Source organism: Anopheles gambiae, chromosome 2, assembly GCF_943734735.2.
Source record: "Anopheles gambiae chromosome 2, idAnoGambNW_F1_1, whole genome shotgun sequence".
Taxonomy (NCBI): domain Eukaryota; kingdom Metazoa; phylum Arthropoda; class Insecta; order Diptera; family Culicidae; genus Anopheles; species Anopheles gambiae.
The window spans coordinates 106,278,985-106,292,512 of NC_064601.1; the positions used below are offsets into that span (position 1 = coordinate 106,278,985).

Here is a 13,528-nt window from a genome sequence, read left to right on the forward strand (position 1 = left end):
CTCGATTTGCGCGCGTTTGTGTGACCGGATGTAGTGTGAGATGTGAATGTGAGTTTGTGTGCTGCTATCGATAGGTCGATTGAGTCATTTTATGATCACGAGAGCGGTCTGATTATTATGTGGCTAAACCATATTCCATTCCATCACGAATCACGTGTAGACATTACACGAATGTCAATCCCTGGTCGAGCTTTAATGACCAATTACTAAGCCGTTCATTTCACGTTAATCAGTGTCTGATTCACTTGTATTAACTGTTTTTTCTTGAGGAATAGGCGTCTATCATGCCCTTTACTGATGGCTGGCCACGTCTTTTCAAGGCTACTGATTTGAACGTTTCACTAACACATCCTGGAGTTTGCCTGAGGATTTTGGATTATTTCTCAAGGATTTTTGTCAATCTCTCAAATATTTTTGTAACAAACATACAGCCTGTTGGCTTCAAAGTAGTTGACAAGTCGTAGGAAGCATTCAGATAAAAGACTGTAAGAAATTCTGGGAAACTTTTATAACTAACATATGAAGCATCTTCACCCGGAAACTACCCAAAAAGCAGTACCTAAACAGAGCTTCAATTTCCTCGCATTCAACTCAAAAGATCCCACCCCAAAAAAGGGACAACTTAGGCAAGACTTCAAGTCAACCTACCTGGCACGGTGTCCGTATCCGCAGGTCCCGATCCGGTCCAAACTCCCCGTCCGGCAGCGGCACATGGTAGATGCAGTGCGGGAAGCCGGTCGTCACCGGGTTGGAGCTGGCCGAGCTGCCGATGCTACTGCCACCGTACGAGCTATTGCTATAGTGCGTCTTGTAGTTGATGCTACTGCTACCACTACTACTACCACCACCACCACCACCACCACCACCACCACCGACGTTGTTCGATTGGTGCGGAATGAACAGATAGGATTGATTGTGGTTGTTGCTGCGAAAGTTGCTACTGGTGGTGCTGCTCAGTATCAGATCACTGCTGCTGAACCGCAGGTTGCTGTGCCCGGATGACGCCACCGCCGTCTGCTGATGATACTGGTGTGGATGATGATGGTGATTGTGATGATGATGATGATGGCGGTGGTGGTTTTGCTGCGATTGTTGCTGCTGTTGCGCTGACTGCTGCTGCTGTTGCTGCTGTTGTGGAGTTTGTTGCGATTGTTGTTGCTGCTGCTGCTGCTGCTGTTGCTGCTGTTGTGACTGCTGTTGGTGATGGAAGCCCGCCCGTTCGTTCCTTAACGGTGGTGATCCGATGGAACCGCGGGCAGGAACGCCGAGCCGCTCCATCCCCGCGCAGCCCGGTGACTGTACCGATAGCATCTGTGGGCGGGGAAAGCGAGAAAGAAAAAGGTATTGGTGAGTTTCTAGTAGAAAGAAGAACTAATAGTAGTGCCACGAATGCTTCCCCCCACACAGGAACAGGAACAATGACAAGGCGTACAGACACTGCGCGCAAAAACAAAACAGGTCTCGAGGGGGAATTGTTCTTCGATTGCCAAACGTTTGCCGCATACCGAGTCGGCTGCGCGCCCAGTGCTGCAGTTGCTGAAGTTGCAAAATGCAAATGCCCACCGACACCTTCACAGACACACACACACACACGCTCCTTTTACGATTCAAAAGCACAGTGAATCGATTGAAGCAGTTGGGCATGTGCAGCAAGCAAGGTGAAGTTTGTTTGCTTTGAGTTGAGGTTCTTGGTCCCCAATCCTACCTAAGGTGCCCAAAATGTGCGTGTGGTTGGCGAGTAATAAACAAATTAATTAATTAATTGCCCAAGCTAATGGAATGCTAATTGCTGGCCAGAGAAGGGGCAGAGCAGCAGGGGCATTTCGCAGGGTCTCGTCACAAATGGCGGTGCGCAACCGAGTTTGCAAATTGGGCCAAAATTTCATTCCGCCACCGTTACGCGGCTTGTTTCACCTATGAAGGGGAAGAGGGGGCAACTAAGGTAGAACAGCACCAAATCAAGTCACTGGCGTGAAGTGCTACGAGTGGCCAGACAGACAGACAGACAGGCCAGATAGCGCTGGCGGGTGACTGGGGCGATTAATTATTTTCACATACATGGAGTCAACCTTTGGAGTGATATTGTAATTTATTACAGTTAGGGGAAGCAATCATCATATTATCTAAATTCAATTTTAGAACACAGAAAGACAAGTTATCCACCCTTTTTCTTTAAAGTTGATAAAAAACGCCTAAACACTCAAGCAGTAACCTGCCATTAAGTGGGGGGACATTACATTACAGTGCATGGCCATAATTCATTGCCGAAAGTCGTTTGCCCACTTTGGTTGGATCGCGACGGGGGCTCTCGCAGCGTCATTTAAATCATGTGGCGGAATGCAAACAACAAACGGTAGGCAAAAAATAGCACCACCATGGGGCAGCAAACACCGGTACCGATGCATGCACCAATGACAGGAACGAATACCGCGCTACGAAATACAAAGAACGCGTAGACGCTTGAGGAATTCGAGGTTTTAAGAACGCAAACAGCACATGAAGCTTCGCTCCGTTGGGAAGCATTTAATCCTTTGCAAAAATGCGCCCAAGAGTAACGATGACAGCCGAAAGTGGGTGAAAATCGGACGATCGGCTGTGTATATTTTGCTCTCAGTGGGTTTCACCACTCTGCCTCCTCTCCTTTTTGCAGCCGAAAAGGGTTGCAATAAAACCGTTACACCGCCCGACAAGTCGCGCTACACTATCATTAACAAACGCGTATGCGTGTTCAACAAGGGCCCATGTTTTGGTGCCCACTTACACGAAAGCCGCTCTAATTGAGCTCTAATATCGATGTCGGTTGGGGCGGGGGGTGGTAGCCCAGACGAATTCAATTAAAAACAACGGCACAGGGAAGCTTTCGAGGTGTAGGCGCAATTGAACACAAAAAAGGCGAGCAAGAACTAGCCAGCGATTGCGTCCATTGCAACATTATTGTTGAGCGTTTTGTTCAATGATTGGAGGCACACAATCACGGGGGAGAAGATGGTGGTGAATATGCAGTAGGCCAGCAAGCCAGCCAATCAATCAATGATGCGATTTGATGATCGGTTTTAATGATCTTTGTGTGGTTTTCTGCATACAGTTTGCACAGTTTTGGTCCATGTAAACCCTCCCGAGATCATGTTCTCTACATAGAAAGAGAGAAGGTTTTTGTTGCTTACGGGGAAATAACGCACTCGGAATTGCAATCTGTGCAATGACATGCATTGGAGAAGACCCGTTGGTTCTCTGCTTCGAAGAACACACTAATTATGGAGCCGACGCGACTACTCAGCTACCACTGATGCACTAACGGGCAATTTAGCGGAGAGCTGCAAATGTGCATTTGGTGGAGGTTGTGATTGCTATTGTGTGTGATGAAATTCAGGCGGATCTAATGGTGCGTTTCGCCTTGAATTGTCCAACGCACACACACACACACACACATGCATGCATACTTTAGTTCTCTATCTCTCTTTGGTCGTCCTTCCCACTCATCGTCCTCTGCCTGCCATTCCCCGTACGCATCGTCATGATTATGTTGATTACTCTCAATTGGGTTTGATAGTGGAATTGGTTCAATGTTGCCATTTCTCAGGAAGACAAGGCACACACACGATTCGCGCGCAGAAGATGAAATTGAATTTCATGGCAAAACCACACACACACACACACACACTGCTGAAAAGGTGGTTAAGTGTGAAAAGAAGATTGGAATACAAAAAAAAAAAAACAGATATCTTACAAATTGCAATTTGAGTGCTTTGGTTGCGTCGAAGATACGCTACAAACGGTAATGGGCACTCGAAGAGAGGTGTGATCAGTGGAACTTTACAACTTAGATTTACGGTGGTTTAGGAGCGTTCAGTAGAGAGGAAAATTATTGAAAGCAAATGGCATTACCCCCCTCATCAAGATACTCTGCTCAGAGGGCCGTGAGGACCCACTGGAGATTGAAAACCAACGAGCAGTGGCGTACCAGTCATTATCTCAATATGAGATGAACAAGTTCATTGTCTTTTGAGTCGAAATCCCAACATTGAGTTCAGCAAAAAGGGAAAATCTTTCTATTTTATTATTAGGACATTAGGGTCAATGTCAAAAAGGATAGCAAAGTAGGGTCAGGACGACTTCCAAAAGCCCGTACAACCATCCTTTCCAAAAAAGCTCACTTCTGCACACACCCAATGCACCAAACCAAGTGCAATAAATTCGAGTTAAATCCCCCACCCACAGATTAAATCTAGCACATCGCATCCACAAAACTGCAAACGTTCCAAACAGTTCTCGAATCTTCAGACTGTACCCTGGTACCGACCATTGATGATCATGATTTGCATTGTAGCGTCGTCTATTAGTATGCACGCGGGTCGTCGGTGACCTTCACAGTTTGCTTTGGTCGAGATTTGCTAGCCTTGTTGTTGAAGACCCTCTCGCCTGGACCAGCTGCAAAAATTGGCAGCAGGGACGACCTGCCGCACCAGTGCCGGCCATCCCACGGGCTGTATGACAATGACACAAACGATGCACATACTTTTTTTGTGTCCACCAATGCACCGTAGGTTCTGATTTTTCTGAACACTCCTTCATCTCTCCCTCACGCCAAAAGCTTGTCAGTTTATCTTTCAGACAAATCAGTCACCCTGCCGAAAACGAAATCCTGGGACAGGCATGCACATGGGATGGGGGAGAGATGTTTCAAAGATGTTGTGTTGTTCGAATGGCAAGAATATATCCCCAAAAACACACACACCACACAGCGTTCCTCATCCCGAGATGCAATCGTTATTTGCAATGATGGTTGCGTCTTCTTCTCTGGCGTGCTTTTGAGAATGGAACGGGACACCAGGACCGAGCCAAACACAACCCCACCAAGCGACTATGACAAGAAGAGAATGGAGGAGGAGGAATGGAAAAGAGAGGAAAAAAAGAGCACCGGAGACACGAAAAGCAAACATACAATTCGACACCGAAACAGACAAAATGTTCAACGAGCGTGCCGGTCTACATCGTCGTCGTCGTCATCGTCTGGACGGCCACTTGATGGAAGTGTTGCAGTGCACTGTGCGCGGTCAGCTGGTGGTCAGGGGAGAGGCTGTCGAAGGAACAATCGTAGCAGCAGCAGCAGCAGCAGCAGCAACCCCCATGGCGGTCATGTCTGCACAAACGGAACGTGCTAAAATGACCGAATCGTGCTGAATTGCACATGCAGATGGCCAACACAAACAGCGGCAGCGTGCGTTGCGTCGCAGCACGAGGTGTCTGGTCTGGTGTGTTCCCCCCTTCCCCTTTTCCCGGTCCAATCCTCACGCCTTTGGTTTGGTACACTGGTCATCAACCTCCGTTTGTGCCGAGTGACTTTTCGAGCGAGCCAGTTCCGACAAAAAAACGCAGAAAGAATTGCAGCGGGGTGTCCTCAGTGGTGCTCGGCTGTTTGGCGGGGGGAGTTTGCATTTCGACTGACAAAGCGCAAATTTAAACCCAGACATATCCACACACACACACACACACACACAGTGCTCTCCTTCCAAATATGTTCGGAACCTCCCTCGGAACTTACCGCGCCGCCAGACACAGTTTGAGTCAATAAACATGCAACTCTTTTATTGTTGCTATTCATCCGATGTACGATGTTTTTTTTTTGTATCTCTCCCCTGCCTGAAGGGGGTGTTCTTTTTGGGAGGGTGGAAAAGGGTCAAGACTTTAACCACATACTGCAGCCAACCAACCACAAAGAAAAGATATCCAAAACCTCAAAACATGACAATTTCGTTGCGCGATGTTCAGGTCTCGGGTGGTTTGTGACGCAATGGGTTTGACTTTTTTTCACCTCCCCAGCATACACAATACATTAACATTTACAAGATATCGTGACGGGCTGCTTGGGAAGATTAATCATGCTTCGATTCGATAATTAATTAGGTGCTATATGATGCATAACTTCCCACAGCGCACACACAAAACGGGTCTCCTTCGCGTCCAAAGCCAAAACGGTGCGATTAGATAGTGCGAGAAGAAGTCGTGCACCGGGCGCGAACGACTCGAGACAGATCGCTATAGAGACAGAGAGAGCGACCGCCTCGAAACCGTCACGAAGATTTATTGACGACCACCAGCCCGGAATGTGTGTGTGTGTGTGTGCTGGACACAACAGCAACGGAACGGAAACACGGCGACACGATCGCGAAGACTGCAGAGAGCGGAAAGAATGCATCGAAAATGAAGCTGATAAAAATAAATGGCAAATCATAGCAGTTTAACAAGCAATCTCCTCCATCTCTCCCTGCTCCTCCCCCCCCCCCCCCACTCCCTGGAATCTCTTAACAAGACTAAACAACAACAAGAGCGAGGGAAAATGTCCAATCTCCCGACCCAAAGGAAGCCTCGCCTGAGACTCACGAGTGTGATGTATCGTGTTTGCTTTGCGTTCGATTTCAGGTCCGGCGTGGTTGCTGCTTTGGCCGGCGGCATGGGTGTGATCGATGGTCGTACGCGCGCGTTGCTGGAAAAAGAGCACGACACGTCAAGATGCATCCCCTTTTCGGGGAGGATGGAAGGCTTATGGAACATGATATACCGCCAACCACCGACCGATCACAAAGTGCTGTCGCCTCTCTCGCCCACCTGCGGATCCGGGGCGGCATTTCGCCCAATGGTGGGCCAGGTGGGCGTCCGTAACAGTTGCCAAACGAAGTGCAAGTCTCGCTCACGATCGACGTTAACGTCTCTATTTCGCAGCGTCGTCGATTTAATTTGTTTTATTTCTTGCCTTTTCGGTGTGTTAATTCTGCTGGAAGGTGGTTCGGGCATAAGGTGGTTTTGTTTTTCAAACCATCAGGTGGGACAATGCTTCAGGTGGATGTGGTTATGTTTTTTTTTATTACAAAAAAAAGCTATATTATGTGAAAGGCAATATTAAAATACAGCATAGCGTTTAACCAAACCATTACATAATTTTTTAAAAGTATTGATTCGTAAAAGCTGTTGTTAGAAAAAAGGAATATTCAACTTCATCCAATACTATGACAATTCAAAATAATTAAAAACATACAAATACGTTTGCAGTAACGTTTATTATCAAAATGCGATTAAAAGAATGTAAATTAAAAAAAAAAGCTAGTAGCAAATACAACACTTGCTTTAAGCGTGCGATTTCAGAGGAAAAAGTCTCAGAACAGTAAAGCAAACAACCCATGAACAACTGTCCGATGAGCAAACATTTGTAATTGTTTATTAATTTCCCAATAAACACATAGAATTGCAATAAATCAACCCGTGCTTAACCCGTTTCTCAGCTGGCCGCAACAATTAAACCATTCCCACATCCTTGACCCAGTAATGTCTGTCGCTGCAATCGCCTCAATCGTTCGCAAAGCATTCCCGTGACCGTGGAGACGCATGGTCGATGAAAACCACCGTGAGTGTCACACAGTCCCCCCCCCCCCCTCCGCTGACCGCTAACGTGCAATCATCAAGAGAAGGCCAAAGAAAGAAAACAAAAACTCACGATTCCAATCATGGTACAGGAAGAGGGAAAAATTTGCGATGAAAAATTAAAGCCACAAGTCCCCCCCTTTTACTCTTGTGCACGGTCTTCTCGTTCGGTTCGGTCTGCTCGAACCACACACGCAACACGGCGTAAAGCGATTTATTTATTATTCAACCACCCATCAAAATACTGCCATCGTTTTTAATGCGAGCAATTAAAATTAGCCTTTTCGACTTCGCTGCAACGGTCCACCAAACGGTCCTCCAACACACCGCCGTTGCCGTCTGCCACCCCGCGTTTGGTGTGGTGGTTTGTCACTCGATTATTGCATATCCCACCCATCCCATAGTGTGCTGCTTGCTGGTGGGAATGCAGTTTGTGTGTGTGTGTGTGTGCTACATGCCACTGAGACTTTCGCTTTCGCTTGGGAAATGATAAACCTCCGTCCATACTGCCCCGATTCTCAGCACCCCGCAGGGTTGGCCTGCTTTTATTTGTTTATTTATTTATGCTGTTTTTTTTCGTTTTTTGCTTCTGCCAACCTGTCACCCTCACTCCTCCATCAACTCAGCGCTGTCACATCCTATCGTCGCGCGAGCGCGTTAGTTGCGCAAAGCGGGAACAAGCCGCTGCTGTGAGAAAATGGCTGTTGTTCATTCGATCCGTTGCTGTGGACCAACGGGCTGGCGTATTTCATTAGATTGTGTTTGTCACCCCACTCGCGATTGTTGGTCGCCAACGGTAGTTCGTAGAAATGGTTACCGAGCCTTAGGAGGGCTTTGCGACACAACAACAGTGCGCACTTTGTTTTGGTGAAATTGTTGACTGTCACTGTTTTTTTCATTTTATTTGTCCGGGCGGGTCCGAGACGCGCGACGCGCCATTTCGAAAGTAATCGGCGGGAAACTAGACGCCCAAGTAGGTCGGCGGTGTCCGGTGGGCCCCCTCCTTCCAGGGCGTAAATACGTATTGGCGTAACGGGGTTTACTTCCCAGAATATAATGGATGAAAGTGCGTTCGAATGCATTTTTTACACTTTCTTCTAGGGTTAGAGGGTTTGAAAGACTAAACAACAGCTTAACTTTGGCACTGCAATAGACGCTGGTATGCATCATTAAAGCAGTAAAAATGCAATAGGAAGGCAATCGTTGGATGTGTAATAACAGGCTTACAGTTTAAAGGTAAAACAACTTTCTACAAAAAACAGCATGGGACAAAACATTCTTTTTAAGAATTGAGGAGATTCGTTCTATGCAAAACTTATCAAAAAGCAAAATTCAATAGATAGCATGCAATTGAAATTGAACTAATAAGTTCGCACTATAAAAAAAATAAATAAAATTGATACAAACGAAAAATTGGCCTTAAACACGATTTATAGCTTAACTGCAGTGGCTCTCAAAAGGTTGATTGGAAAAGTTATTTAAGGAAACTTATATAATTAAATATCTTGTCCAAGTGTAAACAATTAACCTACAGACAACTCGCTCATCAAAATATGTCCAAAGGATACAATTTTGTGGGTTGTTTTATTACGATTTATGTCTAAGGAACTCATGACGCCCAACAACAGGCTATGTTGTTTATTAAAATTTAGCTTGACAAGGACAGTTACCCGTATTGCTCAAGAAACCCAAACAAATTTTGGCACTTTTTCCGTTTCTTCAAAGATACATAGGACCATCAATTATTTGACTTCGTATCACGTTGTTTTTGCACATTTTGGCCAGAATAGCACAGACAACATATGATAATCCATGTTGGAACAAGATGCTAAGAAAGATTTTTTCAATGGCATTCAATGGCATCTAGAGTTTATATCTAGCTTGAGAATTGGCTAAGATATTGGAAAATTTTGCGCAAAGGTTGAGTACACCATACATTTAGAGAGCCACTGTATTGGGGTTTTACGATTAGTCTTATCCTCCTTTTATTTTCTTTCAATCCATCCCATTCAGTAAAAAAATCTTCAAAAACATCAACATTCTTTAAATAATTGATCATAGTAGGCTACTTCTTGACAACCACGTCATAACAGAGTAGGATTACAAAACAGAAAATTCAATTAGTCGAGCCGACTTTTCTACAAACAAAGTCATGAAGCTCGTGGTACTCTGCAAGTTCTTGCTGGCTCTAATGGCAGCGAACCTTACTGCCGGCGAGACAGAACACCATCTGAACTCCATTTTCCTTTCCGGCGAGTACACCAACTACTGTCAGCTGGAATGTGCCGGAGCTCAGCTGCACACACTGTGCGAAAGGGTAAGTAAGAACCAGTTTTTTTTTCTAGTAATTTCCACTAAATAACCAATTTCTGACCTTTCCCATTACAGCCAACCGTTCCAGCCCGCTCCCCCGAGCACTGCCCCAACTTCCAGCAACTCCTGGGCAACTCCGACCTCTGGACCACCATCCTGGACGCGCACAATGGCGTGCGGAATCGGTTTGCGATCCGCTCCCAGGTCACCAACATGAAGAAGCTCGTCTGGGACGCTGAGTTGGCGCGGATGGCCCGGCTACACCTGGCCAGCTGCGAGCGCTACGAACCCGACCCTTGCACCCAGCTCCAGAACCCCTCCGTCTACAGCCGCGATTACCGCAACGTGCGCCAAAGCAAAGCGTTCGTGGTCGAGCGCTACCTGCCCAAGTACTACGCATTCGACGTCCTGCGCAACTGGTACCTGCAGAAGGACGAAACGCCCGATCCGAAGATAACGGCCAGCCTGCAGATGCAGTACTCGGTGCTGAACAACTTCACCCTGCTGACCTGGGCCAGCCTGGAACGGGTCGGGTGTGCCGCGGCCAAGTATCGCGACGGTTTCCAGCTCGTGTGCAACTACTTCCCGTTCTACTCGCTTGCCGAGTCGAGTGCCGAGCTGGGCCTGCCGGCACGGCGCTGCCCACGTACCTTTCCCCTGCGCAGCAAAATCTTCGAGGGGCTCTGTACGTTCGAGCTGGATGGTGCGGTGAGCCGGCGGGTTTCCCGTCTGGTGGCGGCGATGCTTCCGCTGGTTTGGCTTTGGCAAACGAAGACGCTGCAGCAGCAGCTGGAGCTGTTATAGAAGAGGAGATGTGTTTGAATACTTACGGGTACCGGCAGGTGGTTCAAGTTGGCGTCTAGAGGAGCAAGATCGTCGGTGAGGAACTGGATCGGCAGCGTCAGCGCTTCGGCGGTCGCTCGCGTACCGGTGGTCGTCGCGCGCAGGCAGCGAAACACGCCGAACAGCCCAAGGACCAGGGCGCAGAGCACGGAGAACGACACCAACCAGTAGATGTAGCCTGGAGGAGAGAAAAGGGCAAAAAAATACGATGTTTTATTGAGTTGTAATGAAGAAACAGATCCTTGTAAGAGAAGTTGGCAAAAGAAAATAATCCCCCAATGTGGCAACTGTGTAGCTACCGACTTTTACTTGCTTCGGAAACCGTGTCACAGTTTCCCTGCGGCGACCCTCTAACCGTGTCACGACATGATTGGAAAGCCTCGCGCACGATGGCCAATAATTGAGCTCTCGGAGACGGCGAGTGTGTCCCCCACGATGCGACAGATAGCGTTGTCGGCAGTTTAACCAGCGTGATACAAATTGGCTACCGATCGCACGCATGCTGGTAGCTAAACGATCAGTCTAATGGCACTGGCAGTCGACCTTAGAACCGGTGGCGACCGACTTCTCTCTCGTCGGTCGTGACGGTCAAGCAAAACCCAAAATTAACACGCCCTCTTCCTCCACCTTCGACAAACACACACACACACACACACAACACACGCGTGCGACAGTCATGTGGCTCTCCTAACTGGCCACCATTATCATCAGGGTCGGGGTGGGCGGTAACGTACACTAATCGGTTTCGTCTGTAGCGTGCTACGATTTCTAATGGCCCCTCTTTCGGCGCTACTGAGGTGTCTGCGTTCGGCGGGAGGACCGTGCGCTACATATGGCGATAGTGCGGGTGTCCGGGGGCCGGCTCATCGCATTGCATTCCCATTCCAAAACCGCTCGCAGACACCCGCCCCACCAGCAAAAAAAAACCAGCAGAGCCCAGAGCGAGAGAAGCAACAAAAGAAAACAAAAACTTATCGGAGGGGATCCGTCTCGTCGCGCAGTCGCGCTTAAACCCGAAATGGGGAGAGCGAATGCTCATCGCAATGAATGTGCATCATTGCCACTTCCAAACGCACCTTCAAAACCTGCGCCACCACCCCCCTCTCTCGGGGTGCACACACACGACGTAATTATCATTCCGACGTGAAGTGTTGATTTTGCGTTTTCGTACGTAGGTTTTGCTGTGTTTTGCTTTTGCTATTCCCAACCCCCCCCCCCCCTTTGGCTCTTCCTCTTCTTTCGCTCTCTGTGTGTTATGTCTGGTCTCGCTGACGGGTGCCTGCTGCTGCTGCTGTTGCTACACACTGGCAGACTGGCAGGGAGTCGGCTCTGCCGCCGCTAGCAAAACTGCATTTAAGCGGATGTTTTATTCCGCGATGTAAACGATCGAAAATCGACCCTGGGATGATGGAAATGGCAGTAAGCAGTAGCCAGGCAGTAGCAGCAAACGATCGCGTGTCCGCGTGTGCTACCAATAGGGTGAGACACAATCGTCGTGAGTGTGTGCATTCATTTTGCGCCCGCCGTTTTGTACCGGCTGTCGGTCGGCATTAAACGGCATCGTGCATCGAGCAAGAGTTGCGCTTTCGGGAGATGGCTTCACTGGAATGGGCAGCGAAACGAAGTTGATAAGATAAGGGGTGGTATGTGGTGTGTACACCCACCATCCCTTAACACCAACGCACAGCGTCTTGTTACGTTAAAGCTCCGTTGGTTAAAGATGGACCGTTGCTGTCGATGGGCGAGAAGAATGAAAGCTTTTTTGTTTGGCTTCGGATTTGTTATGTAAATATAAGCTGGCTTGAGTTGTGGTGGGTTTTTCTATCTCTTCTTACGATGAATCAAAGTGAACATCAGTGATCATGACGATCGGTGCATTTTTTTATTGCAGCGAATGCATTTTTAACGACCAATGAAGAGAAGTTTGTTTAGAAAAGCAGTTCGTGCCAGTGTAAATAATTGCACTGCATCGTTTGAACTGAACTAAGCTCTTTTTTCTTCTTACTTTCTTTAGTAAAACAAGCTCAGTCTTTGAAAATATGGATAATGGGTTAGGATTTCGCAAAGGGAACTTTCAAGATGTTCAGAAGAGTTGGTACAATGTTTCATGAATATAGAATTTAACAAAATTTAAATAATTTATTTTGAATAAAGAATAATCTGTAATACCAAGCGATACTTTTTTACCCGCTATAACATGTAAGGGAAAATGTACCCTTTAGTGGTGGTTGTACCGATAGTAGCAGTAGAATACGAAATGTTGTCTGATCTTTTACAAAGAGTTTAAGAGTTAAATGATGCCATTCTGTTATATACTAGCCTACAACTACATTTCCTTGTGAAATCTATCAGTATTATTTGGAAATCCGTAGCATCTCCTAAGCAATCTCATGTTTTAGTCAACGCTGTAAATGATTACAAAACTACTGTGCAATGAAATTGCTTTACTCATAATCGTGAAAAATTGGCTTTTGGATTTTTTCTTCTAAATTTTTCACTTTTATTACTACAGTCCCACTAAAGCAACAGAAGACAGGGATGTCCCTATAGTGGCTAAAGGCATAACATCAGTAAAACCAGTTAATTTTGGGAAAAAATCAGGGGTGTTCTGAATACTCGTATTATATTCGCAGAAAAAGCATTAGAAATAAATGTAATATTAAAAAATTATCAAACACAATTTCAGGTCCCGTGATACAATCGTCAACTCACAAGACTTAACAACTTTCCCGTCGTTGGACCGTCCTCTTAGCAAGGCCTGAATATCTGGCAGCGCGGAAGCGTCCACGTAGGAGAGTTGTATACAGTTTTTGTTTTATATTTCTTTGACTACCACCACTATGTATAGGAACATTCTACGATAAATATAGGAACCATACCAACATTATGAGGTGTATACGATATGAGTAATATAGAATTTTCATACATTTGTGGTAGAAATGATTGTGTTTGGAAA

At 46.7% G+C, this 13,528-nt stretch overlaps 2 protein-coding genes and 1 long non-coding RNA gene across 3 annotated transcripts in view; 2 read left to right on the forward strand and 1 right to left on the reverse strand.

Annotated features, from left to right (window-relative positions):
- LOC133391263 (homeotic protein female sterile) overlaps positions 1 to 13,528 on the reverse strand; it is a 142,780-nt gene that overhangs the window by 10,235 nt on the left and 119,017 nt on the right. Inside the window, exons 3-4 of the mRNA XM_061643670.1 lie at positions 10,560 to 10,750; positions 649 to 1,311 (exon numbers count right to left, since the gene is read on the reverse strand). Of these exons, the coding sequence (XP_061499654.1) occupies positions 649 to 1,311; positions 10,560 to 10,750 (854 nt within the window). The remainder of the gene's footprint in view (positions 1 to 648; positions 1,312 to 10,559; positions 10,751 to 13,528) is intronic.
- On the forward strand, positions 1,211 to 7,254 carry LOC133391264 (uncharacterized). Its single transcript, XR_009764746.1, has 2 exons — positions 1,211 to 1,341; positions 6,421 to 7,254. It is a non-coding gene; the product is annotated as an uncharacterized LOC133391264 (long non-coding RNA).
- On the forward strand, positions 7,992 to 10,572 carry LOC3290223 (uncharacterized). Its single transcript, XM_061643671.1, has one exon. It carries the CDS (start codon positions 9,943 to 9,945, stop codon positions 10,531 to 10,533), a length of 591 nt encoding a protein of 196 aa, XP_061499655.1. The 5' UTR covers positions 7,992 to 9,942; the 3' UTR covers positions 10,534 to 10,572.

Bases quoted from the DNA above. Each gene is read 5' to 3' on its own strand.
- LOC3290223 (XM_061643671.1), top strand. From the start codon at position 9,943: ATGAAGAAGCTCGTCTGGGACGCTGAGTTGGCGCGGATGGCCCGGCTA.